Below are 24,450 nucleotides of genomic sequence, written 5' to 3'. Positions count from 1 at the left end.
TCTGGTGTCTTGGGTGTGGGGAGAAGGATGTTCTGGTGTCATGGATTTGGGGAGAAGGGTGTTCTGATACCATGGGTGTGGGGAGAAGGATGTTCTGATACCATGGATTTGGGGAGAAGGGTGTTCTGGTGTCTTGGGTGTGGGGAGAAGGATGTTCTGGTGTCATGGATTTGGGGAGAAGGGTGTTCTGATACCATGGGTGTGGGGAGAAGGGTGTTCTGATACCATGGGTGTGGGGAGAAGGATGTTCTGATACCATGGATTTGGGGAGAAGGGTGTTCTGATACCATGGATTTGGGGAGAAGGGTGTTCTGGTGTCAAGGGTGTGGGGAAAAGGGTGTTCTGGTGTCATGGATTTGGGGCGAAAGGGTGTTCTGATACCATGGATTTGGGGAGAAGGGTGTTCTGATACCATGGATTTGGGGAGAAGGGTGTTCTGATGTCTTGGGTGTGGGGAGAAGGATGTTCTGGTGTCATGGATTTGGGGAGAAGAGTGTTCTGATACCATGGGTGTGGGGAGAAGGGTGTTCTGGTGTCAAGGGTGTGGGGAAAAGGGTGTTCTGGTGTCATGGATTTGGGGCGAAAGGGTGTTCTGGTGTCATGGGATTGGGGAGAAGGGTGTTCTGATACCATGGATTTGGGGAGAAGGGTGTTCTGATACCATGGATTTGGGGAGAAGGGTGTTCTGGTGTCTTGGGTGTGGGGAGAAGGATGTTCTGGTGTCATGGATTTGGGGAGAAGAGTGTTCTGATACCATGGGTGTGGGGAGAAGGATGTTCTGATACCATGGATTTGGGGAGAAGGGTGTTCTAATACCATGGATTTGGGGAGAAGGGTGTTCTGGTGTCAAGGGTGTGGGGAAAAGGGTGTTCTGGTGTCATGGATTTGGGGCGAAAGGGTGTTCTGGTGTCATGGGATTGGGGAGAAGGGTGTTCTGATACCATGGATTTGGGGAGAAGGGTGTTCTGATACCATGGATTTGGGGAGAAGGGTGTTCTGGTGTCAAGGGTGTGGGGAAAAGGGTGTTCTGGGGTCAAAAATGACAAAGGTTTGATGTTAATGTGATCTTTCCTATAAACTTGGTCCCATTAAGCAATATGTATGCATGTTTGTTTTGTCTACGTTTACATGACAAATTTTCTCTGAACAAACTACAATTTGGGTTGTGTTATTGAGGAGTGATGATCTATGCTTTAGACTCCATATGAAATGTCATTTGTGCACCATCTCAAATTTGCACTGCTTTTAATCAGGCTCTGATAAACCTTGCAAAACCTTGTGCTGTAGATTATTCATGAATTCAGCTCTCTCTCTCTCTCTGCTATTGGGTTCATGGTCTCACAAGCCTCGAGCTAGCTGGCTTCATTATGGCTAAAACACATATATATCCATGATCCAGCCTTATAAGCCTGGGCGTGGTCATGTCACTCCAGTGTAGCTGTACTTTACTATGGCCGGTTGAATGCTGAAACCTATCAATGCACTAAACTTGATTCATCTGCAACTTGAGACATTTATCCATTTATTGTACCTCTCACAACATTTGCGTAATGTTTTCTTATTTAGAATGACACTATACCACTACAGTGTGCCACGTTGAAAGTGAATATTTGATACATATTTTGAAACATATTTTGAGGGAACATGATAAAACAGTAACCGGTTACCATGGTTACACCTACATGTCTTTAAGTGGTTTCTAATCAAATGCTAATATATTTTGAAACAAAATATACGTTGTATGAGCATCCTTATCCTGATCAGTGTCCCCATCATATGGCTTGGTTAGGGCTTCACACACTGTACCCATGTGGACAATTGAACCCGGATCTTCAGCGTGACGGGCAAACAATTTAACCAATAGGCTACCCACACAACGCTCTTCAGATGTAACAGGGGCAGTGGGGTAGCATAGTTGTTAGAGCGTTCGCTCTTCAAGACAAAGACCCGGGTTCGATTCCCAACATGGGTACAATGTGTGAAGTGAAGCCAATTTCGTGGGTCCCCCCCCCCCATGATATTGTTGGAATATTGCTAAAAGCAGTATAAAAATAACCTCACTCACTCACTCACTGCCCCCTTTAATGGTGTCAGTGGTTCTGAGTCCTTCCTATCTGAGTAAATTTCTCTAACACATTCCCAGGATGCCAATTTGTGGTATTTCTTTTACATGGATAACAGATGTTTACCTGACTGTCTTGTTAAGAACTGAGCAGTAATGTATCTGTGTATCTAGAAGTTCAGTTAAGTAAAGAAGTGCTTATAGAATTTTGGTTGCAGCAGGCTTCTGATCTGTTATAGAATCTGTTAGGATGTGAAGATGCTTCAGATATATCTTTGATCATTAGAAAGGTTCATGCCACTGAATTAGCATGATTAGATCACTGTTGTGCAACCACATCACGGCAATTAGCCTTTTGAGAAAAAGTCACTTAATCATTAAATCTTCATTACTCATAATGCATGTAATGTCTTATCAAGAATCATGTTCAAATTTGATGTGGAGATGTATTTAAGAATGTGATGCATCTATGATTCATGCATGGCGACTGCGTTGTTACCCTGCGTATCTACCCCGAGTCCCAATACAGACTCAACCTCATCCTGCCCACGTCACTGGACTTCGACCCCCAGATTACATTCTGACATAATATAATTATTCCTATCTCACAATATAAGAATAACGTCATGATTAACTGACAATGGCCGTGGATAGACTGTCTGTCAGTGGTTATCTGGGTATACAGAAAGTCCATCGCCATCTGTCACTGTAAGTAGAAGGAATTCTCATTATTGTTTACAAGTACAGAATGTCCAAATAATTATATGTTATGTTTTATATCAAGCATAAAAATTGTTGGGTCCTTGCGGTAAGTCTTAGTTAATGAAAGAGGTTAAAAATAATGTTAAGGGAGTCCCAAGTGCCCAGATTCAAATACTTGAAAGGACAGATCCTATGCAAAACTGAAATTATTCTCTCGGTTTTTGTTTACAAGTACTTTGAGTATGTTAATTTCAAATATGGATTGAAAAAGTGGTGTCTCCATGCTGTTTTGTGACAAATTCATTGTTCTGAAAAATAATACTTTGAAAATTGTCCAAAATTCCCTGTTTTTTTTTTTTTTAATTCAACTTTATTCTCAGTATTCGTTAACTGATTGAAATTTACTGATCAATTTGAAATAAATATATAATTTATTACCACAACAATCTTTAAAATCTGCATTCAAAGGTCCGTTTTAAAATGATTAATGAGAATATTTGATGTGTTGTTTTTTCTAAACATTTAGTGGACTTTTACATGTAATATGTTTAAAACATAAACAATAATGATTAGAGTTTTGTTTTGAGTGACTGAGACCATTCAGACCATAAAACAATCGGAAAGTATCGGGGTCAGTTACCACTCGTCAGCCAAAACTGTTATACTACTTTGGAGCAACTGAAAATGAAAATACAGTGCTGTCCTACACACAGCCAAACTTCATCAAAACCACATTTAGAATAGATTTGACACATTCAGTTATGCTCGACTAAATTTAAAATGATTAATATTCCAAAAAAAACTTATCTATTTGTTCATGTCAACTGAAGGTTCGTTTGATAATGGACAACATAATTTGACAGTTCCCAATTACCTCCCTCTATGAACTAAAGTCAGACATTTTCAAATTTTGACAAGAATAGATCTGGATATGTATGGGTTAAATAAACATTTTTTACATGTTCTAACTGGAAACAACTGGGAAATATTTTGTTTGTTGATTATTTATGAAAGTTGGATATATAAATAGTACAAGAAGATTAACATTCTTGACATTTTGACAAGCCAAAGTATCTTGTCTCAAAGGTCAATTGCAATAGCTGTTATGTCACTACATGTTATTGATCATTAAATTTCTTGCATTTGAAAGATGTTTATTCATGTGCAAGAACAAAGAAAAGTATTGACAAAATTGTGATACATAGACTTCATGATGATGTCATTAATGTGACTGGCATGCAAGAATTCCGAAAGTTGTCATTAATAGTTGATATACATATGCATGCCTAAGGTTTACAGTGGATGCAAAGCAGATAGGTATGTATTTATCTTCAAGAGATTGGGGTGGACGCTGGTTCAGAAACAGGTTGACTACCATCAGATAAGATACAGTAATCGTTATCATTTTCTGCTTGCTGCAAAACATTCATGGACAATTTCTTATTGATGACATGACCAACTGCACATAGCGGCTTGCGGGGATTTTTAATGTTGTGATCTATTTTATGGCCTTTGTCTTTTCCGAACACAAAATCTGAAATCAGTCAGTGTCATTTTATGACACATTTATGATCTTTTTGAGGCAATTAAATAGTTTTTGATGACAGGAAAAATGTGTTGATAGTGTAAGGATACAATTAACTCTTTATTCCGTTTGACATATCATACCAAACCACTGGAGTAGAGAAGTCATTAATTTTGTGCAAAGACAAATTTTGTTCCGCAGATGCATAAAGAATTGTAGGATGTGTCCTTACGATAAAACCTCAAGGTTACCAGTACACCCACCCACCTCCAGACTCCTTAATTTCTAAATGTGTATGTCAATTATAGTGTGACTAGTTACTAGGGTTTGATCAGTACTTACTTACTTACTTTGGAGAATAAACGTGCGCTTTCCGACTGATGCATATTTCGCACACGGGCCCGGCCAGGCCATTTAATGTGTTTCCGAAAGGGGCGAAAGTGGTGTGTGCAACCCAAGAGGGGCTTTAGGGGTTGCTTATATAGAATTTGAGATTTGGAATAGATGCCGATCGGGTTGGGGAGGAGAACAGGGTTCGATCAGTTTGAGGGTCTCCTGAAGTAGCATGATTCCTGGTTAGATTAAGCCATACATATGTACCACGTACAACTTCAATACAGCCCTTCCTCTTGTACCACTACAGTCTCTCCACTGACACAGTGAGTGCAGGTATTCAGCCATGCCATGCTTGCTTGAGTAGTGAGTGTACTGTGCACTGGGCCAATGTCTGTTACACCTCATTACACAACTGGGCCATAAGGGCAAGTGATTATTCAGCAATTATCACTTGAAAGCACCAATTAGATGTACACGGCTAATTACTCTGCCACCTGTTTGTTAATTGGTAATCCCTCTGTGGGTTTGTGTACAGAATAGGAAGTTGTTGCAGTGTTTATTTAACTGTATGTATTGTGGGTTGATGTATGGAGTGTGTTGGCGTGGGATGGGTACTACACAGGGGAAACAGCCAGCTTTGACTGAAGCCTCACAGAGGTACAAGTCTTTTGAAGATATTGATATTCAGGTAAGAACTTTCTGTCAACTGGATGCAGTTGTTAAAAGTCTCCAGAAGTAATAAGTTCAAACTTTCTGGCAATTGTAATTGTGGGATGTAGTTAATTCCAAGGAACTAACAGTGTAGTTTTATTCATGGTGTTCTATCTATTCAAGACATTTATGCCAAACCATGAGTTGATAATGTGCTTAGTTGCTTGTTTGTTCTAAAGGAAAGTCAGCATAGTTGACATTGCAGCTGAGCTCCCTGAATAGGCATGTAGACCTACGATTAGGGATATCAGCCGATCTTGTCTGTCTAGAAGAGTGAGGTTACATGGGTGTGGGGGGATGAATCACAGCTCATTTCAGTTACTAGTATTTATCTAGACCTACTCCAGGTCATGAAAATGTAAGATTACCCAAATTGGACTTTATTATTTCCCAATTCATATAAGAGTTCATACTAATGGTATAGGTTTGCAGATGCGACTCTTTATGATGTATGTCATTGATAATAGAATAAAAAACAAGCAAGAGTCTTTCATATTTAGTTTTATGTTATTGAATTAAATGCAGTGTTAAACTACTGCTGTATTAAAGAAAATCAGATCTTAATAAATTAACAGGTTTTTCCCAATTGGCCTGCCAAGGGCTTTTCGTTTGGAATCCATGATGAATCCTTGCATTTCATTATTGATCCTTCTAATAGTTGCCTGTGTGACTTTACATTATGATTAGTGAAAAATTGAGTGAAATCATTCTCACAGAATGCTGATTTATAACAAACTGCAAGAAGTGGGTTTGAAAATGACAAAAAGATTAATTATGAAAATATATATACTGTTATGAATGAAATCTTTCTCCAATGAAATAATAGATATTTCGAAATAAAAGCTATGATTACGTTATGGAACGTTTTTTCATATCTGCCACATCAACTTGATTTACTGGTACAGAGGTTGGAGAAGTATACAACCACTGATGATTAGCCTGCAGGATTAGAGAGTTTATAAACACTCCCTCACAATAAGCAGTACACTGACACCTCCTCACATACACAGTAAACACAAAACACATTTAACGCATAGATATTGTTTGTGTATACAGTTGCTGGGCAACTGTTTTTTCCCCAGGGTTGCATGTGAGTGATACACACACACGGTACACTCAGTGGAGTGGCTAGGCTCAGTCTACAAGCAGTGGACTATAGGGTATGTGGACTTTAACTCAGCTAAGCATGACTAGGTCTCAAGAATGCACTGGTGAACCGCACTGAAATATTTTCTTGAATCACCTTCTGTGAATAACATGATAGGTTTCATACAATCTGAGTTTCAGTTTGTTTGCACCTTGAAAACAGAATAGTATGTGCAATAACTGCATGACTAGTGCATGTATGCAGGTAATTCAGTATCATGAGTACTATCACTGATTGACTCATTTATTTACTTGGCCAGTTCTTAAACGTTAGCATCAGGGTTTGATATTAGCATAGAAGCTACATGCTTTACTTTAGCATTGTAGGTCAGTCATTTACATGAACAGAATAGTGTTGTGCCAGTCAGATATACTTTAGCATAGTAACTTGGTCCTTTACATCAGCATTGTAGCTGTGTCTTCCTTGAGGATCTGCTTCTATGTGTCCTTCGGCATGTTCAAGGTGGTATGTGTGACAGAGTGAGTTATGTGTACAGTGTGTTAATAAGGAAGGAATATAGTTTCAGTTTTGATGTTGCTGATCATTATCTGCCCTCTGTTGTGGACTGGGTTAAAGGACACAGAATGTTGACCCAGAAATAAGATAGTAATTACAGTTTGAATTAATCAGCACGTTTTGATACAGGTGATGGAGATATACCATCACATTGGGCTGCAGGTGATATAAATGGATATCAGCTTCATCATGTGGTGTGACTGAGATAAAACTTGTTATTAACAGCAACACTGTAGTATTGTGTGTGCCTATGTGTGCACTACAGCTTGACTCCAGGGTAATAAGTGGTCTGTGAAAAAGTTATACATTTATATTCATCTGTTGAATATTGACATTGATCGGTGGAGTATTGATTGTTTATTGCTTGTGTAGCAGGTATGTTATGTACAACTTTATTCAGTGTTATCATTTGTTTGTTTGTTGTTTAACGCCGCACTCAGCAATATTTCAGCTATTTGACGGCGGTCTGTAAATAATCGAGTCTGAACCAGACAATCCAGTGATTGATGCCATTGACATCGATCTACGCAATTAGGATACGATGACATGCATCAACCAAGTCAGCTAGCCTGACCGCCCGATCCTGTTACAAGCATTGTCACCTCTTGTGGCAAGCATGGGTTGCTGAAGACCTATTCTCTACCTGTTATCATTTGTTTTTTTAACAATATTGACTTGCACCAGGTGTCTCGTCAGGATGTTTTGTATTTATCATTTTTTGAAATATATTTTGTTTATTTTTCTAGAGCAATTACACGGTTTTGCATAGCCACATATTATTATTTTTAATTCATCATGTCTAATGTCTTTCGCTAATGATAATATTAAAAACAAAACCATGATATGTAACTCCTGCACCAATTGAAAATTGTATGCTGTTCATAAACAGAAAAAGTGTTGTCAGTGATTATCAATTTAATAATGTTTTGCCAACTCCTATTTTTAATATTGATGGGATTTAAAATTCTAGCTTTACTACAGTAACAGTCAAATATAATATCTGGTTGACAAGTTCCTGTGAAGTACCATTGTCACTGAAGGATGTTTTTTAACAGTATTATAGGTCTCAGGTATTGTTGAAGATTTGAAAATGTGCGAGGAAATGTACAGGTGTTCTGTGAGAATTTTTGAAATACTAACACTCGATAATATTGATACAGGTATAAACATGATAAAAAGGTGAATTGGGAAATAACTGCATGTGTGATTAAAGTTCACTTCATATTCCTTTGCTGTTTTACCCATAATACAGATATGTTCAATCCATGTTAATGGTGTTGGGATTTTCATTTTTAAACAACCAGGCAGAATACCAACTATTTATGATATACGTCCAATGAAAATATTGGTTGTGTTGACTCTACAGCCATAACAATATTCCAGGCCAATCACACAGCTGTGTGTCACATCCTGCTGTGGAGTGAGTCCAGGGAAACACTTGGTACTTCCCAGCTAGATCTGCTTGTACCAGTGACAGGACTCAGGTTAGTGGTATTCCCTGCCACTTGGCTGTGTCGGCGCTGGTCAGAGGAGTGTGGACATGTGCTGTCTGACCCCTGGAATGTTTGCTGGGGCTGGCCACAATCTACCTCTCCTGTGTGTTGCCATGGGAGACAACAGCTGTACAATCATACACACGTGATCAGTACGAGTTTGAAAAAGAGGTGAATAAACCATATGTTAAAATTTCATGGGAGACATTCAAATGTTTCGTCATCATCGGATAACAGTTTAAAAGTTACTGTAAAATCGGATCCTCATGGAAAGTGTGATAAGGCTTTTAGATTGATACACGATTTCGGCCCTTGAAAGATATTGTTAATTTATTGAAGAATTTGTTTAATAATGGGTATTGATCAAGACAATTTGGTAAAAGCATGGAATTGTACTAAAAAGTTGTAATGTCATTTTATTGCTAGCCAAATCCCTGCGTCTGAAGAGGAACACCCGAGGCTTGCTAGTTTCAACATCACTTCCAATCTCATTCTCTGTGATACGTCATGTGGTTTTATGCCATTCAAGGGGGGAATTATGAAGACATAAAATTGTAAAAATATGTTAAAAAGTATCTTTTATGTAGAATCAATATTGATGATCAATAGCAAAGACACTATACGTTTTTAGCAGGGCAAAGACCATGCGTTAGACAGTGTCTCCTCCTTGGGGGAATACATTCACAGGTGAACGTGAGAGAGGGTTTGACGAGTTTCTGCGTATTGAGTTAAAAATTTCACCGACAGTGACAAGGACACGGGAGAGATGAGATCATATGTTTTCTATCTCATTGATTTCTTATCAGTGTGTGACAGCGATGACACTAATAATCACCTCGGTATGTGCAAGCATTGTTATGTCATTGGGTGGTGATCAATGGGAATTCCTACAGGAACAAATCAATCTATAGACAGTGATGGGTGCGAGTTGGGTGGGCGTACAGGGAAGAAATGTCACTTCCTCTGGTGTTACCATGGTTTTATTATCAACCTTGTTTGTGGTAATTACAATCCATTTATTTGCAGATGTAGCTTGCTTAGAGGTGTGTTTATCATGGCTTTGTTTTGTCTCCTTGGAGATGCCTGTTAGTAAGTAATGTATAGCTCATATTTTGACTATATTTTGTGGGTATTTGTCATTCTTGTATATAACATTGGTATCTGTTGTGTGAAAAACAATAAATAACAACCCATCAGATCAACTCTTTTCAAATAATGGAACTGTACAAGAACACTGGGTTTTCCCCGGCATTGTCAATGTCAGGAAATACCCATTGTCTTCAGAATATGCTATGACCTGGGTTTGTCTGATTGTTGAGCTGACAGTTACAGTGTTTTATCGTTTTAAACCACCATGCTTCACCTAAGTTCTGTTGGTAACTGTGTGGGTCTACAGTGTAATGGTAAGTAGATTAACAAAAGTTATAGGAGGGTGTGCTTTTTTGTTTGGGATCACAGTATTTTTATCCCTCTGGGTCTGTGGAAGTTGTGGAGGAAAGCGTAATTAACGAATGTCAGCCATTTTGTATTAGTTAATATTTTATTGCAATAGCTGGTTTAAATATTCACCTAAAACTAATAAATAGATTTGACATTATGATGCGGTATCCATTTCCCCTAGGCCTGATTGTAGACGTAACAGTAAGCTCAAGAGTGAGATTCTCTGAGCCTCAGATCAATACAGGCCTACCTGTTGACTCGTTCAGACTGGAGCAAACGCTGGTGGTGAAGGCCACATTACACAATAATCACGTCGTACCTATCAGATTATGGTCATTATTGGTGCACTATGACTTAATCCACTCGGTGGTTCTCCTTACATTTGACTGACTGTGGTCTGTCAGTGGGGAAACCATCCTGTCTCTGCAGCAGTAATTGGCCGGCAGGATAATGGGACATCAGTAAGATGAGATAGGTGAGTCACATGACCAGCCTGGTGATTCATTCAGCTCAAGGTTCTGCTTGACTGACAACACAGAACAATAGATGTCTTTCAGGAGGGGCAGAAGGTGCCTCGTGGATTCTGTCAAAGTTCATGGCTGAGTGTGTCGGTGGTGTTGTGGTTGCACTTGCTGTAGTGGTTGTCTGAGAGAGGCAGACAGACCAGCAGTATAGATCAGTGGGTCACATCGCTTTCACTAGTGGAGATGTGTGTATTGTGGGACTTGACAGATGTGGATAGACTGGATGCCAAGGAATTTATTTGATGGAGGAGCTGTGTAGTGTGGGTGGTAAGGTAGAGTGATGGTTGAAAATGTTTGATGATATTTCTGTTTTTGTTAATTATTTGTATGTGCATTTGATATAGTTTACATTTTATAGTGCGGAAATAGTGCACTATATATTCTTCTTTCAGTAAAGTCAGCCCTTGTTAATATGATAGTAAGTGTAGTCATGATATTGTACCATTAATGTTTGCTGTACCAGACCCCCAGTGGGCATTCTGGGTTGGAATAGGCTCTCAGCAGCCTTCGCTGGTCGTAACAACATGCATACGACAGGCGACAAATGGATTGGATGGTCAGACAGTGAATTGGTTGATTGCATGTCTTCCTACCCTGATGGCATGGATTGTTGCTCACAATGTCCATGAATGGATTCTCTGGCCGCCATCATGTAGCTGGAATATTGCTGAGTACAGCGTAAACAACTAACACACAAACCGTGATGTACTAGTCGTTATGGTAATCAGTATTTGTTTGTATGGAAAGCCCCTTCTTGTCATCTCAGATGTGTTACAAATGCCATTATTTATAGTTGTGTAGTCAACAACATTGTTTTAGAAACAATAAGAACAGCATAGTGTTATGACATTGCAAATTTTCAGACTCCACAGCGGTAGAAAGTAACATTTATAGTCTACTAGCCCTTATGATACCTTAACTATTGGGCAGTTTCGCAAGGACTACAGGTCTAGTGCTGCTCCATGGTATTTACTGTTTTTGAAAAGCTGACAGAAAAGCCTTGATGCATACCAGTTAAGCTGTACCGACAGAAACGTACTGAAAAACCTGTCTGTACGTAAATGTCATGCTGGTAGCTGGGGACACGGTATACATATACTTGAGAATACATGGTATATATTTGTATATCAGGAAACCTGATACTATTCATTGTAGGCCTGTGGAGAACCTGCTTAGTCTTTTGATTTGGCATTCATGAGATAGGTTAGCAGTACATAATGATAACGTTAGCATGCACATTGGTCCTTAGTAGGACAGCTGTCATGCCACTATGTCGTGCATGGTGTCCTCGCCATGCTGTGCTTGCTACAAGCTTCCTACAGCATTTATAATGGTAGAAGAATACTATCCACAGTAAAAACAATTTCACAAAATATTAAATATACTGATTAAGGCTTAAAACTAGGCTTGAAAATGTGTGTATACCTACTGAATTTTGTTTTATCAGGACTGTATGACACCTACTGTATGCTTGACAAAACACATAATATATATTAATACCAGTAATATAATTATATCTTTATATACAGTGTTGGAAATTAAAGGGGTTCCTGGTGTCCTGGTTTGATCCCATAGCATTTGAATCTAGGGACCCCCTGTATAATGAAATGGAAGGACATAGTTAATTATCCCTAATTAAAGATTGAGATGTATATATCTCTGGTAAGTATATAATTCCCTGACTCAGCATTATTTACTTATCTCTAATCACTGCTAAAGCATGAATAGCTTCTGATTGAAGGAGAGCCTGGGTTATAAACCCCTGGGTTACATGGCCTTAGATTTAGAGCCATATGGGTCCCCTGGACTTGTGGTTTTTGTAGCAGGCTAAGAGTTAAGCAGCAGTGTCTTCCAACTAACTGAAATGCATCTTTTGTCATACCAGGAATGTTATCTTCCTGACTTTCTTTTGCTGTGCTGAAAACAACCACATGCCCCTGAGGCAGTTGGTGTCTCTTGTAGTCTTGTGAGGCGTCCCCATCATGCTTAGGTGAAGGATTTACATTGTTATTGTTGCCAGTGTATTCTGAAGGCTTTCTGTAATACCACCACATCTGGCAAATACATCAATACTGGAGTCGGTGAACAGATCAGTCATGTCGGCTTTGTTCAGATATACATGATGAAGTATATGAAGATCACCTTTACCAATGAAAGTAAAAATACTTTATTTTAGCTTTTTGTTTGTTTGTTGTTTAACGCCGCACTCATCAATATTCCAGTTATGTGACAGTGATTTGTAAATAATCAAGTCTTGACCAGACAGTCCAATGATTGACACCACGAGCATCAATCTATGCAATTGGGATACAATGGCATACTTCAACCAAGTCAGCGAGCCTGACCACCCAATCCTGGTATTCGCCTCATACGACAGGCATAGTCGCCACTTACAAGCATGGGTTGCTGAAGAATTTCACTGGGTTGTAATCAGTATATACTGTAGACATTGGTGGAGTGGTACGTAAGGTAGATGGTTGTTGGGACAGCTGAACCCTTGTGAGTTATTGTCATGATTATAGGAAGACAACCTCTCCAGGTGTGTATGGCAAGCTTATTGTTGGACATGCAAGAGGTTAATACAAGCCTGTCCTCATGACGTCAGTGGTATTGATTGTCCTCATCTACAGATTATAGAATCACAATCAACATATGTGTGTTTCAACGCTCTTTTTATCCAGTGACAAAAATAGAATAATTGATCTTTTCGACAACAAAATGAAAAAGCATTTGACAGTTTTCCACACAGATTGTGTGCCACAAAGATGGATTGTATTGTGGTGACTGAGCGTGGAAAATTCAACAGATTGTACCCACTGACTGTGTGAAAAGACTGACAGTTCAGAATATAACAGTCTTATTACAATATTCTGATTCATATTGCACTAGGCAAAGTTATGCTACGGAACAATAGAAATTGGTTGATGTAGACCAATTTTGTTTCCTTTTTTTAACAGGGTTTTACAAAATCAAAATAAATATAACAAATGAAATCAATAAGATAAAAATGATAAGATTCATGAAAATGATTAAAAAAGTTTGAGAGTATTTATTTATTGTTGCTCAGAACAGCTTCCACTTCCTGGTTAAAATCACAGTATTCATTGCTAGGGGAAGAGAATAGTTGCATTTGTAACTGTTACAGGTAAATTTAACTGTTATCTGCATCCATCTATTAAAGAAATCAGGCCATTGCTGTTACATCATGGTGTGTCTTGGTCTGAGTTTGTATTAACATTGATGCTACAGACACATTTGATGATATACATTGTTTACGTTTGAATGAATTCCAGATTATTTTAGGAAGTGGCAAAACACAGAAAAGAGCTTGTGTTGCTTGGACTGGCAAATTTGGGGACTTTCACAAGTCCATGTCTATTGACATTTAGGGTTTTCTGTGCAAGTGTCAAATATTTGACTTGAGCTCTATTTGAAGAAGATAATCGTGAAGAATTCTCCCCATTGTGTTCTAAGTTCTTGCAGTCTATCGTCAGCAAATAGTCCCTGCAATGTTTATGTCACAGCCTCTCAATCAGTTGAGGATATTATCCAGAGTAAAAAAAGTGCTGAGTATGTAAGTTCTCTCAGGAATGCATTGTCTTTGATTGAGTGTCTATCATCATGATAATATTTCAAATACTCTGGTGTTTAACATGATGGCGGTCCATTGGTACATGGCAATATCAACTGATAGGACTGTCTAATCAGTGTAGATTACTACAGATAGCATGTTGTTACATTCAACATTTATAATATTTGGATGGAAATGTTTTAGTATGGACCCAAGTGTGTGACAAATATTTCAAAACTTAATGGTTTATTGGTGCAGCTAGATGTCATAGTTCATGATGCCCCTAGCTGATTCAGACGATATGTTATCTTCATCTGCGTATCTTTCACTGATGTAGTTCATACATCTTCCAGGGGCGGTGGGGTAGCCTTTGTTGATAAAGCATTAAAACATACTCACTCACTCATACATTTTCCTGCATTTTCTTTCTTAAATGCCAGTGGGCAAGGCCTGCTGATGAAATGGAACAACCTGCTCAAAACTTGGACTTATGAATAAAATGTCATTTAAAAGTTAATGCGGACTGGTGGGGTAGCCTAGTGGTTAAAGCGATCGCTCGTCACGCTGAAGGCCTGGGTTCAATTCCCCACATGAGTACAATATGTGCTAAAAGCACTGTTAAGACACACTTGCTTACTCACTTTAAATGAATACATTACATAGATTTATCTTGACCTTCTCAGAGGCAGATATTCGTCCCTAGGTCTGCAGCAAAAGTCAGTTAAATTCTTAATGGATTTTAAGACTTTCCCATACAGGTTAATAGTTTATCAGTTAATAGTTATGACCTATGTTATGTCTTTGTAACAGTGACATGTATTTCACTGATACAAGAATCAATAACGAGAAAGAGGCTCCCATTGACATTTTTGGATTGAATGCTTTGTTAAACATGTCAAAATACATCTGAAATTAAGAACATTGAACAACTTTTAAAAAATCCCAAATTTGAACAAGATAAAGATTTTTGCCTGCCTGCAAGGGGCACGCAGCTTGGAACTCTAGCAAAGTCCCTGCTGTAAGTTTATTGTCTTTCATTCACTCACGACACTGAATTTTGGAATACTTGTAAGAGGTGTACATTGCTGCATGAGCAACAACCCACATTAATTTCACCCACTGCTGATTTCCTATTCTAACAGAGTTATTTTGTTTTGCAGTGAAAACTTCAAGCGGTTCTGAACCAGACCCCCCAGTGCTGCCCCTGATCGATGTGGGCAGTCTCAAGGAAAGACTTTACACCACAGCTAGGATGGCGTGTGTCTCAGTCTAGACACAGCTTCAGCCAGAGAAGGGATGGGGACCGAAGTCAAGATAAAGAATAAGATCTCTGCACTGGATGTTCAAATCCATCAAGCAGCAATTCATCCGAAGGGCAGATTCGAAGTGAATGGCAACTACATCGAAAAATGTAAAATGGCTGATGTAGATTCTCTCAATTTGGAGAATGGTTTCGTTCCGATTGGTTTACCAAGAATTATCTCCCCTGACGATGAGGCACCATCAGAACATCTGTGTAATGGACATCAGGAGGTGGTTGAAGAGGAGGAGGAGGGAGACGAGTCCTCGGGACTCACAGATCAGAGCGTGCCCTGCTCCTCTGGGGAACACACCAACAGTGTAGATGTGGTTGAGGGTGATGAGAATGACCAGGTAGAATCACAGACTGTTCCGGAGAGCAATGGTCCTCTCCCGCGGGTCACGGAGGAAGCTGAGCAAGGGGACTCCACCCAAGGGGATTCCGCCCAGGGGGACTCCACCCAGGGCAGTGATTCCGAGAGGACTAAGGTCGAGGAGGAGGACAAAAAGTTTGATCCTAAGAAAGGAGTACGACTGTCACTAAACCTAAGACATGCATTTACTAGTTGTAGATCTAGCAAAGATAAGAATCTCAAAGACAAACCACCTCTACCTGGAACACTCAAACCAAAGTCAAGGCCAGCCCCTCGCCAGTCATGGCTGTTGCGGTTGTTCGAATCCAAACTTTTTGACATGTCCATAGCTATTTCATATCTATTCAACTCAAAGGAGCCTGGAGTTCAGACGTATCTAGGTAGGTTCTCATGCTTCACATTATGCACATTATACCTCATTGTAGAGTAGCTGTGCTTTAGAAGAAGTCCCTGTTACAGTTGACCGCCTCCGTGGTCTAGTGGTAGAGCATCCACCTGGAGAGCGGAAGGTCCGGGGTTTAATCCCCGGCCGCGTCATACCGAAAGACGTTAAAAGATGGTACTTGTTGTTACCCTGTCTGGCGCTCGGCATTAAGGGGTTAAAGCAAGGACTGGTCGGCTTGGAGTCAGTAAGCTGTGTCTGAGTGGGATACTCATGTTAAACTGCGGCATGGTATCTCAGTGTGCTAGCACTATAAATCGGCATCAGTCCGGACTAGTACAAGTAGCCACACACACACACACACACACACACACGTGCATGCACATCGCTATATATAAGTGCAATAATCTTGGACGCGATGTTAAACCCAATTTCACCTCACCTCACCCTGTTACAGTTAATATCACTATGCTTACTTCTAATACCAATGGGGGCACAGGTGGCCCAGTTGTCTTAGGTGCTGCAATTCACTGTGCACATCAGAATCTATGCGTATGGGTTCGAATCCCCGCTTTCAGGTTTGTCAGTACCATACCCTAAACTGCAAGGACACCGGGACCTGCTTCAGTTTCTAATACAGATGATGTGTTCATACTGGCATGGTGATCTGTATCAGTATGGTCCTGACAAAGTAGACACAATTTTATGGATAAAAACTTTTTTTAATGACTGTAAAGGTGACATTACAGTATAGATCCTTATACTGTTGTCAGACAAGGCTGAATGATGAACATGGTACAGAATATAGTAGGTGGAGGATTGACAGTAACAACAATTGCATACATGAGGAGGATTAACATGAGTAGGTTAAGTAATGACAACAGAAGCAGTGTTAGAAATCGGCACTAGTCCTGTAGACCTTGCGAAACTGTCCAATAGGTGAGGTATCATAAGGACAAGTAGAAATTTGCCCCTTTTAAGGGTTTTGCTATATGTTATCATTATAAGGACTAGTGGACAAAAGATGTTAGTTTCTACCATTGAGAAGGATAATACTGTAAAATCATGATGGACAGAAAACCAATGAGGTGGAAGCCAATTAGACAGGAAGCCAATTATCCTGTTTAACACGCTTCCACCTCGTGATCTTTACCGAAACGTTGCCTTTACAATAATTAAAGAAGTTGTAATCCATAAATTGTGTCTGCTTTGTCATCTGTCAACTTCTAAGTAAGGCCTATCAAACAATTCAGTATAGTCCCGGCTGATTGATGTGTGGACCTGTTTCCATTAGCATGATTAGATGACACTATGACAAGAACTAACAGTGGTATTAAAATCGTCAGAAAGGTATAGTATCTGGGGCAGATTTGTTTAGTGTCAAATGACATCATCCGTTTCATGTTATAACAATAACTGCTTTCCATGTTTACCTTGAAGGGTTTATCAGGTTTCCCTGTAATAAATCAATGTTAGGATTGCCTGTAAATAGCATAGTCAATATGTTTTTGACTAGCTTGTAATGACACCTATGTTATTGTGGAGAGTGTAAGGTTTTGCCTAAGGGCCCTACTCTGACCCCTGTAGGGAACGGAAGTGGGATTGGCTGCGCCAGGGTTCGACCATGACCCAGGAAGGTTACCAGCAAGTTAGGCATTATATATAGAGATTCATGGTGACAGTGATTGATGTAGTTCAAAGGTTGCTGCCTGTGAAGTGTTAGCATTGTCAACTTAATCCTGACTTGTTCGAAATATATATCAATAAGGCCAAATACCAAGTAAAAATGGCATTCATATATATATATTACCAGTCGTGTGATATATACACCCTTAATTATGGGCAATTAAATTCTGGAAAAATATATCTGGCAGGCTGTCAGGCCGTCAGCATAAACCACGAAATTTATCTTTCAACTCTGTTTTTCCACCAAAATAATATTCTAATAAGAGCCCCCTATTTTTAATTTTGAGAGCGCCCTGGGCGCTTATTACGTCAAAAACTCTATATATATATACAGAGATATATACATATATATATATATATATATATAGAGAGAGAGAGAGAGAGAGAGAGAGAGAGAGCTAAAAGAAGTGAAGACACCTCATTAACTACAGTAAAATGGCTTTGTATCTACTGCTCAAGAGAAGTTATAGAACACAGATTAACTTCAGTAATATGAAAGAATTGGGTCTTCTTTAACTTCTTTTAAATAGTATACAGGTATATATATATTTAGTCATAATCATTGTACATTAATATGGCAATGCTAGTAATTAGGGGGATCAGGGTGTCCTGAAGGACATAGGCTCTAGCAGTCTGTGACAAATATCAACATGATGTTACTAGCCCATGCTTGGCCTTACGCATCGACTTTATTTGTGGCTTATAAGACTGCTATAATATTTAAATCTGTTCTATGAGAGGCACTGGTTTACCAATTGCCTAATGCGACTAAATTTGCTGAGTAGTGTTGCGTCTTTTCCTTCGGTTGTTAGTGGGACAGAGACCTTGGAATGTGGGTTCGAATCCCAAATTTGTGCCGATGATTCCAGGTTTGTCAGCACCATACCCATGCTGGTGTGCATCCCCAATGTGGTTAAATCTCCGACCGTCATCACGTCAGCAGGTTCTGGCTTGATGTGTCTGAATCACTGTTCAAAGAGGCCTTGAACACATCTCAATCACTCACTGTTAGTGTCTTTCACCCTTTACTTGCAACACTGTAGGTACTGGGTTTCAGACAGTTCATTTTCTTGGTCTGCGACTGATTGCTGATTACAAATTAAAATGTCCTGTAGAGTTTTTTAAATATGTTAATGATGTAGAAAAATGCCTTAACTAGGGCTGGCTATCAATTCAGATCATAAGGATCAATAATTGTTCTCTAATTATTGATCAGTTATCAATAAATATCGGAGAAGTAACTTTGAGCAAATACGGAAAAAAAAGTCTGAAAGAAAACAACGTATTTCACCCCATTGGAAAGTGTTGGCACCATTTTGCATGGATTACTTTGTAGACATTTAAGGATATAACACAAACAGTTGCTTTCTGTCTTCGGCAATTGACATGATTGACAATAACAAGTCTGTTTTGGTTTGTCCAACCTTAATTTCATCACAGTAATTCATATAAGATATTATCGATGACACATTTTTCAATTCGATAATCATTAATATTCTTCCCATCAACAATAATTCCGACAATCGATCTTTCACGCCAGCCCTAGCCCTAACAAAGTTGAAAACCATGAACATGTCGTTTTGCCATTTGCCTTTACAAAAGTCACTGTGGTATAGTAGATGGGGGCCCACCCACACAAGGACACTTTGACATGGCTCAGATTCTGCTGACAATGCTGATGACTGGGTTTCTAAATACATTGTATTAAAATGCCAATGTCACAGTAAAATCGTAATGACACAGTTAATATAACTTCCTGGTGCCTGAAGGGCTCCCATCAGAATTTCGAAATACCTTGTTATGACGTGTATTATATGAAGACAATGTTAAATGTTCTTTCACAATCTCGGGAAACTCGAAAAAAATAATGTTTGAATATGCTGAAGGCTTAAAAAAATGATAGAATGTTTTCTCAGGCAATGGTTTTTTAAAATATAGTGCGGTTGGGCGGTGTCTTTTTTTACTTTTTCGGTTGTTCATACTGGTATGTAACCAAATAAACAGTTGTGTAATCAAATGAACAATGTGTACAATCAACCTGGGAAAGGGCCTCCCTACATAAATGTATTCCTTGATGATTAAAATACTGGAATACAGTATTTGACTACCGTTGGACTTGGAATGTTATAGGATGTTTTGGTGGGGGGGTTTTCAAAAAGGAAATGAAAAAGAAACATGTGGCTAACTTTATAATGATGCGGGCAAGCCTGAGTACCAAGACTATTTTTTTTTAGCCTAACACTGTATGATTTATGAAGTCCACCATGGAATTCAGAAAATGAATAAGATGTTATCAATATCAATAAAAAAGGGGGAACTCTTTAAAGTTTAAATTACAACTACATGTACCTATTATCTAGTATCCAGCTCATGGGGTAATGACCATCAAGTTCCATGAAGGATCAATAATTATTTTCTGATGGGCACATTTCTGTTCCAAAGGGCACATGTAAAGATCTTTTTAGTGCCCAGTTGTCATGGTGGTGCACTTCAAAATAAGCACCTTTCTATTGCTGGATCGCCGCTATATCATGTATATGGCTAAAGTATTTCAGATGTGACGATAAATTTTAACTAGCTTACACTTTCGTTGGATTACGATGATGATATGACATCATTATACAGACAATCTTATACACATCCAGACTCAACAAGCATTCACATAGGTATTTGTTTCCCTTCAGACATGTTACACTTGATAGTGGTTCTGTATTCTGTCCTAGAGACCACAGACACACATTGATCGTGGGGCAGGTCATGGCATAGTCTATACCAGGAAATCTCAGTGTGTCCACATGGATCTCCTCACTCGTGTTCATAACATGAATAACCTCTGTGGGGATTCCGGGTTAGAATAGATCCCCAGCGGGTCGTAAGAGAATCGATCACTGGATTGTCTGGTCTCAACTTAATTATTTACAGGCCGCTGTCATATTGCTGGAATATTACTAAGTGCCAACAAATCTCAATATGTATAATGTATTCCTGTTTCCAGGTAACAAAATGTTCAGTTTCCGGGATGAGGATGTTGACTTCTATTTACCCCAGCTGCTCAACATGTACATTCAGATGCATGACGTCGCCGAGGCCATACACCCCTACCTTGTGCACAGGTCAGTTGACGGCTTTAACCAGGGCCCCATTCTCATGGCCCAGTTTTATGTCTGCATTATATCCTGATAAATACCCTGGTCCCCGTTCCACAAAGTGATCGTAGCACTGAGACGATCGTAACTCCCATACTTTAACATAGACTTACGACACTCGTAGCACTACGATCGCTTTGTGGAACGGGGTCTGGTTCAAATGACACAGCACTAAAAGTAAAATAGCTGTCCAATTACATTGTGATATCCCCAATCTTTAACATAACAGGAAACAGCAGGTTGCATAAAAACATCACTCCGATGTTCACTCTCATGATAACATTTCCATAAAAAATATTTACCGGTTTGACGTTATTTATATCCTCACTGACTAAATGAAGGGCTCCCTTGTATGAGTTGTGATGTTGAATGTAGATCTGTGCCGGCCCTCATTCATAAGGGATGTTTGGTTGGTTATTGATTTGTGTAGTGTTCGTGTGAAATTATGATTTCTACTGAAGAAAAGGGACAGTGATGACATAAGAACTCATTAAATGAAGTCGTTTGTCTTGATATATGAACTTTTGAACTGCTTTATATAATGGTTCAATCTGTCTATTTGGTATTTTGCAGGTGTCGGAACAGTGTCGACTTCTCCATCATGGCGTGCTGGTTGCTGGGAGCATACTCAGCAGATGTCCACAAACCTTCATGGAAGAACTCGCAGGGTGTCAAGTTAAAAAATATGATCCTCAATGAGGAATTACGCCCCCCGAAACAACACTCCAAGAGCCAGTCTACCGTCACGAGCCCCACCCACCACGGGATGCTTCTACCTGGAGCCACACCCAACTCGTTAGCGGCAGTGAAGAAAACACATCATCGATCAAAGTCAGATGCGACAGGTAACTAGCTCAATTTGGACAAGATCTAGCATTGAAGGAATTTGTGTCTCTCTGTTTATTTCCATGAAACAAGATAACATTTTTCTGGTAGAATGGTTTGCTTTGGGCTCAAAACCCAATCAAAATTGTTCAACATGTTCAGGACATCTCCTTGAATATTGGTACCCATTGAGTTGTCTAGTGTTGCCTGTTGACATCAAGGGAAAGGTTAGGTAGCCTAGATAAGGTGCTTGCCTGTCATTTTGAAGATCTATTTTCAATCCCCTTTTCGGTATGATGTTTAAGGTCCAGTTTTTGTGTCTCCTGCTGTGACATGGCTGGAATGTGTGGTACAGACAGCACCCAGCTCTACCCACTGACAGTTGACAGTTCTGTTTGAGGTCCTTTTTTGTGTCTCCTGCTGTGGTACAGACAGCACCAAGCTCTACCCACTGACAGTTGACACTTACGTTTGTGTTCCAGGAATCTATCTGCGGCACAGTGACAGCACACCCAACATGCAGTCAGTGGCAGGAGACTTAGCATCTGGCAGAGCCTTCGACAACGGGTGCACCTGTCACCAGAGCTCGGAAGCTGTCCTCAACGACTTGACAGGGAAGGAGACGCTGTGTATGTGTGAGGTAAGTCCATACTCTGCTCTCTCATCTGCAGGTTTTGAGCTATTACTAGGAGATATTTTCTCATGTTAAATCATTAGAAGTCATTAGGAGTAACTGTAGCAATGTTACAGATTCTCGTCTGGCTAAAGCAGAGCTAACACATGGACTGAAAGGTCTGACTGGTGTTATGTAAGGGAGATAATCTGATGTTTCACATGTTTCCACTTTCCAGGCCCCACGACTTATGCCCCAGAATGAGTTTGTTCAGGCTCTGATGAACATCGGCAGTAGACTACAAATCCTTCCTACCAAAGAACTAAGAAGTAAGTGAATCTCTGCATTATCAGAAGAATGAACATAAAAAATATTTTTTTAAGGCCGCTGTGAATAACTGCAAGATAGCTAATATGTTAAACAAAAATTATTCACTCCTCTTCTTGTGAATAACTGCAAGATAGCTAATATGTTAAACAATAATTATTCACTCTCTTCTTGTGAATAACTGCAAGATAGCTAATATGTTGAACAATAATTATTCACTCCTCTTCTTGTGAATAACTGCAAGATAGCTAATATGTTAAACAATAATTATTCACTCCTCTTCTCAGTGTGATGAGTTCTGTTTTGTGAACAAAAAAGCTGTTATATCATTACATGGTTACTACAAGCTTACACTGTCTCCCTTGTTACTTCAGCGTCTCGCCTGATCGCAGAGCTTGCTATGTTAAACCTGAACCTCCCTGCACGGGTGTGGCTGCCTATAGCTGCAGAAAACCATCATATCGTCAGGATTCCGCACACACAAGCTGTCGTGCTCAACTCAAAAGAGAAGGTAAGGACTGATGTAAACATTTGAGACGGTCATACAGCCCAAATACTTACCTCCTGGTTCATTTCAACCACTAGATAGACAATGAGGTCTGCTGCACAGGGAAATGATGTAGTTTCAGTGACTCAATTGACCTTAATTCCATCACATTAAAGTCAGATCTTGGCTTTTGTTACGTCATCCTATTATACGGGTTATGTCAGAACGACCTTTTAACCGACCAGTCAAAGAGTCCCATTCCAGATAGAGAAAGTGACCGTCGGAATGTGTTTTCTAATCAAGGTTAACACGGTTTATTCCGAACAGCATTTACAGACTCAACAACTGATTCCATCAAAATCTTTCGCTCCTATTGGATAATCGTTTGAACAGAAGAGAGTTTGCATAGCCCGTAGGAAATACTGCTATACAACCTTGGCTGTCTATTCCAGAATGTTCTTTTGTTCAGTTTTCAAATTTTGATTTGAGAACTTTTTCATGATATTGTTCAAAGCGTAGTCTGGCATGCAAGTCGCTGGTCTGAAAGTGTATCATATAGCTTGAGAAAGCTTCTTTCTGATTGGCTAATTTCGACATTTGTTAGTCATTTTATTGGTTGGACAATGTTCTCAAAAGGCTGTTCTGACGAGACCTGTAATGGGAGGTCTTCATATCTTCGTTTAGCGGTAGCGAGAACTTAGATCTGATTTTGATGAGATTAAGCTTAATTTAAGGTGCCTACTGTAACTACCGTAACTCTCTTTTTTTCCATTGGTACTCACCATTCATGACAAATAACACACATGCAAGTACATGCCAAACATATTTTGCTAAATGAAACCTGTTTGCTAAAATTAAGTGTAATCAGAACCACAACATTAATTTTATGAGGCCTATTGAAACTGACTGATGTAATGTTTGCTTGGCACCAGGCTCCGTACCTGCTGTACGTGGAGATTCTGGAGTGTGAGAACACCGCGTCCAGCCATGTGCCCCTCAAGCTGCTGGAAAACACGCTGCGCTTCACCCGCTCCGAGGAGGACCTGTCTCACTACGCCACACGCACCAACGGCTCGCCCAAACCTGACTTCAGCGTCTACTCCATGAACGGAGACTTTGATGATGCTGACTGCTGGTCACAAGAAGATGATGAGATCATTCAGGTCTGTTATATGCTACGAAAAGTCTTCGCAACTTTTGTACATTTTTATTTTGTTGGTCAGTACAGCAGGGAAAATAATTGCTTTATAAGTGCAGGGTGTTCACTTTCTTTTCAATAACAAT

The 24,450-nt window shown here is 39.5% G+C and overlaps 1 protein-coding gene across 8 annotated transcripts in view; it reads left to right on the top strand.

The window, feature by feature from the left end:
• Positions 1–24,450, top strand: part of LOC124139721 (phosphatidylinositol 4-kinase beta-like) — a 59,111-nt gene that overhangs the window by 26,394 nt on the left and 8,267 nt on the right. For 5 of the 8 annotated variants that reach the window (XM_046507009.2, XM_048400596.1, XM_046507008.2 and 2 more), the window contains 7 exons: positions 15,188–16,080; positions 20,764–20,881; positions 21,488–21,759; positions 22,222–22,379; positions 22,591–22,681; positions 23,054–23,190; positions 24,099–24,329. In XM_046507009.2, the coding sequence (XP_046362965.2) occupies positions 15,324–16,080; positions 20,764–20,881; positions 21,488–21,759; positions 22,222–22,379; positions 22,591–22,681; positions 23,054–23,190; positions 24,099–24,329 (1,764 nt within the window). In that variant the 5' untranslated portion in view covers positions 15,188–15,323. Of the gene's footprint in view, positions 1–2,750; positions 2,771–10,454; positions 10,729–15,187; positions 16,081–20,763; positions 20,882–21,487; positions 21,760–22,221; positions 22,380–22,590; positions 22,682–23,053; positions 23,191–24,098; positions 24,330–24,450 lie in introns of those variants that run through there. The other 3 variants (XM_048400602.1, XM_046507014.2, XM_046507015.2) reach the window with 3 other exon arrangements.

The sequence above is a fragment of the Haliotis rufescens genome, unplaced genomic scaffold (assembly GCF_023055435.1).
Source record: "Haliotis rufescens isolate VD_foot unplaced genomic scaffold, xgHalRufe1.0.p SCAF_1, whole genome shotgun sequence".
NCBI classification, from domain to species: Eukaryota; Metazoa; Mollusca; class Gastropoda; order Lepetellida; family Haliotidae; genus Haliotis; species Haliotis rufescens.
This window is presented reverse-complemented; position numbering and strand designations above follow the sequence as displayed.